The 3,150-nt window shown below is 39.7% G+C and overlaps 1 protein-coding gene across 1 annotated transcript; it reads left to right on the forward strand.

Moving 5' to 3' along the window:
• Nucleotides 1–581: 581 nt before the first annotated feature.
• On the forward strand, nucleotides 582–2,176 carry SARC_09235 (hypothetical protein). Its single transcript, XM_014296757.1, has one exon. The coding sequence runs from the start codon at nucleotides 655–657 to the stop codon at nucleotides 2,071–2,073; it is 1,419 nt and encodes a 472-aa protein (XP_014152232.1). The 5' UTR covers nucleotides 582–654; the 3' UTR covers nucleotides 2,074–2,176.
• The last annotated feature ends 974 nt before the right edge of the window (nucleotides 2,177–3,150 follow it).

The raw sequence follows: 3,150 nt of genomic DNA on the forward strand, positions 1-3,150 counted from the left end.
TAAATGATAACTCTTTTTATTTTTATAAAATTGGCTATTTACACAGAGAGTGATGACTGATGACAGTGATGACTGATGAGAGAGAGAGAGAGCGTGAAAGAATTTGTTTTTTTAAATGAAAAACTCATAATATTTTTGTTTTTTGTTTTTTTTAAATAAACTAGTAATTTGGCACTATCTATTTTTAGATTCGCGCCAATTCATGCGATCCAAAAAGCCAATTTACACAGCCTTATTATAAGAAACACAATTTGTTCTTTTTTAAAATTTGTTTGTGGTTTCCAAAAAGTCAAAACAAATGAAAAGAAAACTAAGGCAAAAGTTTTGTTTTTTTTCAAAAACAAAGTTGCGAGGCGACGACTCTTCGAGCACTTGAGATCTAAAGAAAGGAATTTAAAAGTATTATTTGCGCCTTTACCTGAAAATAGCGGGCGTCGGCTGTCAGTCCGGATGATTGTGCGTAATAAGCTGAAGTGAGTCAGACTTTGCCATATTCGAAAGAATGAAATCATAGCCTTATGGAAATTGAATACAGAAGGCTATGATGAAAGGAAGGGTTTTCCTCTTGTGCAGAAAGAAAAGGCTGGATCATCGTATCGGACGCCTCATTTTGTGTTCAGATTGATTGATTTTGCTGTGAAGTATCCCAATACAATGAGTCTGAAGACGATAGCAAATAATACGACCACTGCGTTACTCACTCTATCTGTACTAGTATTCTGTTGGGTACTATACAACTATGGAATGGAATATAGAGCCGACTGCCCACAAAGGGACCTCACTGTAGATATACAACCCAATACGGACACACACGTCAATACGTTGCGACTTGCCCTTAGCCGAAAAGAATTAAGGTTAAACAATATATTGAAAGAACTTCGAGAGGCAAATGAAAAACTGGCAGCTGCAAAACTAGCTAATGCAAAGTTCGAGGATCAAATACAGGCTCAGAGTGAACTGATTCAATTTCAAAGTTCTATTGTGCCTGATGAATTGGCGATGCTGCATACGATTCCGCGGTTGCCTTTCCCGGAACCGAGATCTGATACTGCAAGATTGGTATCTAAAGAACTCATAAATAATTTGAAAGTGGGTAAATCACCAGCAAACGAGATACCATCATGGATTTCCAAGTTCTGCCCGGAAGTAATTGAGCATTTCAATGCATTTCCCTTGTTTGCGAACATGCCCGAGGCTGATGAAATATCAGTCACTATTGGTCCCATGAAGGGTCACGTGGTGCCTATTCAGTCCTCCGAATACGCCATACGTACCACCTGTGAATTAAAAGTAGGTCGTCAGGTGGCAGCGCAAGTTGGTTCTCCCTACTATATTTACGCAGGCACACAGCTTGGGGGTATTCTGCACGCAGGTCCCATACCATGGGATGACGATGCTGATGTTGCCATTCCCGTAGAATATAAGAAGAGATTCGTCGATGCGTGCAATTCTTTCACTATTCCTGACACAACTTTGGACGAGGCTGTAGTCAAATGTGTTGAAACAGGGTTTGGGGTGAAACTAATGGTTGTCGACAGAAAGAGTCAAGTGCATGCAAAGTACGGCTGGAGTTCGCCTTTCGTTGATGTGTTCTTAATGGATGAAGTAAACGGTACTGTCCGTGAACTACACGCTAATGCCACGCATGGACGGGAAATGGATGTGGATCATGAAACATTGAGCGTAAGGGAGGACGGCTTAGCAGCATTCAAGGTGTATCCATCACATGAGTTTTACCCAGTACGACCGTATTATTACGGAGGACTCGTTCTGCAGGGTCCATCAATCAGCCTCGCAACGAATCGCTATAATCTGAGGGTATGCAGAATGGGCGTATGGAATCACCACTTTGAGATAAGTGCAGCGAGTGGCATCGACGGGCAATTGCTAGATTGCGAGTTCATGGCTCAGTATTTGCCCTTTGTTCAGCACACAGTATCCGAGGTGGATGGAGATATAGCATACAGCAGGCTAAGTATTAATGGAACAGATGGACTAATTCACTACTATAACGCTCGCACGAACCAGTTAGGAGTGGTTGGCCGAGATGGTCATACTACCCGGATTGCGTAGGGGTTGCGAGCACTCCAGAACAGGCTCGGCGCCAGTATTTATTATTTTTATATATAGAGCTATGATGAATTGATGAAAAATATATAAATATGAAATTCACTATATTTTTACAATATTTTTTGTTTTGTTTTATTTGTCTAGTATTTTGTTTTTGTTTTTAAAAAAAACAACAACAAAAAGCAATTCAGTTTATTTTTTTGTAAAATGATACTTTTCAATATTTACCATACCCACCGGGCAAACAACTGCCGTTCGATTGGACAGATTCCTAATAGCGCATATAATTTCTGCACGCAACATATTTCTGAAAAGTAGGTTTGATGTAGTAGCCTAGTAGGCTATGATATATTATTTCATACATGACGCATCTCTCACTTTAGGAGGCTATTTACATTTGAAGTACTAAGCAGTCCGAAGCTTTGTATCTGGACAGTTTATACATATAAATATATCCGGTCCTTTAGGGGCGAATACAACGCTACGAATGCTTATCTCGTGATTAGTTATTGATCATACGGATGTCCAGCTCGAAAGTTGTGCTAAAAGATGAGGGAGCGGCTATTCTAAGTGAGTACAAAACTCTAGTGCAACAGTTGGTCAGCTCCTTGTTGTCGATCTCTGAGGCGCCTGCAGCGAAAGCAGAGTCAAACTCGGTATTCTATATTGCAACAGATTTCATTGTTAGTGGTTTTATAATGTGGAATGTGTACAGTCTTTTTGAATTGTCGAGCTTATCTGTGTAAATATGTCTGGTCAAGCTCGGGTTTTCAAATATTCATTACAATCCTTGATATGTAAACACACATGTAGTCACACAAGCATACTTAACCGTCCATGAAAATATCATGCGGATATGTGGTATTTCAAACAGAACAAGTATAACTGTAGACGTATTTTCCCTTCCGGGTCACAAATGCTATTTGTACACGAATGTATACGTGAGCACGAATATATCAACAACTACGTTTGAAACACAGATAGGCTTCACTCTTTGGAACGCTTCCTAACGTAATTACATATTGATTTACACTTCAATACACATCGAAATACTGCAATTGTGTAAACATTGTCCCACAA

Source organism: Sphaeroforma arctica (assembly GCF_001186125.1).
Source record: "Sphaeroforma arctica JP610 unplaced genomic scaffold supercont1.914, whole genome shotgun sequence".
NCBI classification, from domain to species: domain Eukaryota; class Ichthyosporea; order Ichthyophonida; genus Sphaeroforma; species Sphaeroforma arctica.

Coding starts and splice junctions, on each gene's coding strand:
- SARC_09235 (XM_014296757.1), top strand. CDS start 655: ATGAGTCTGAAGACGATAGCAAATAATACGACCACTGCGTTACTCACT.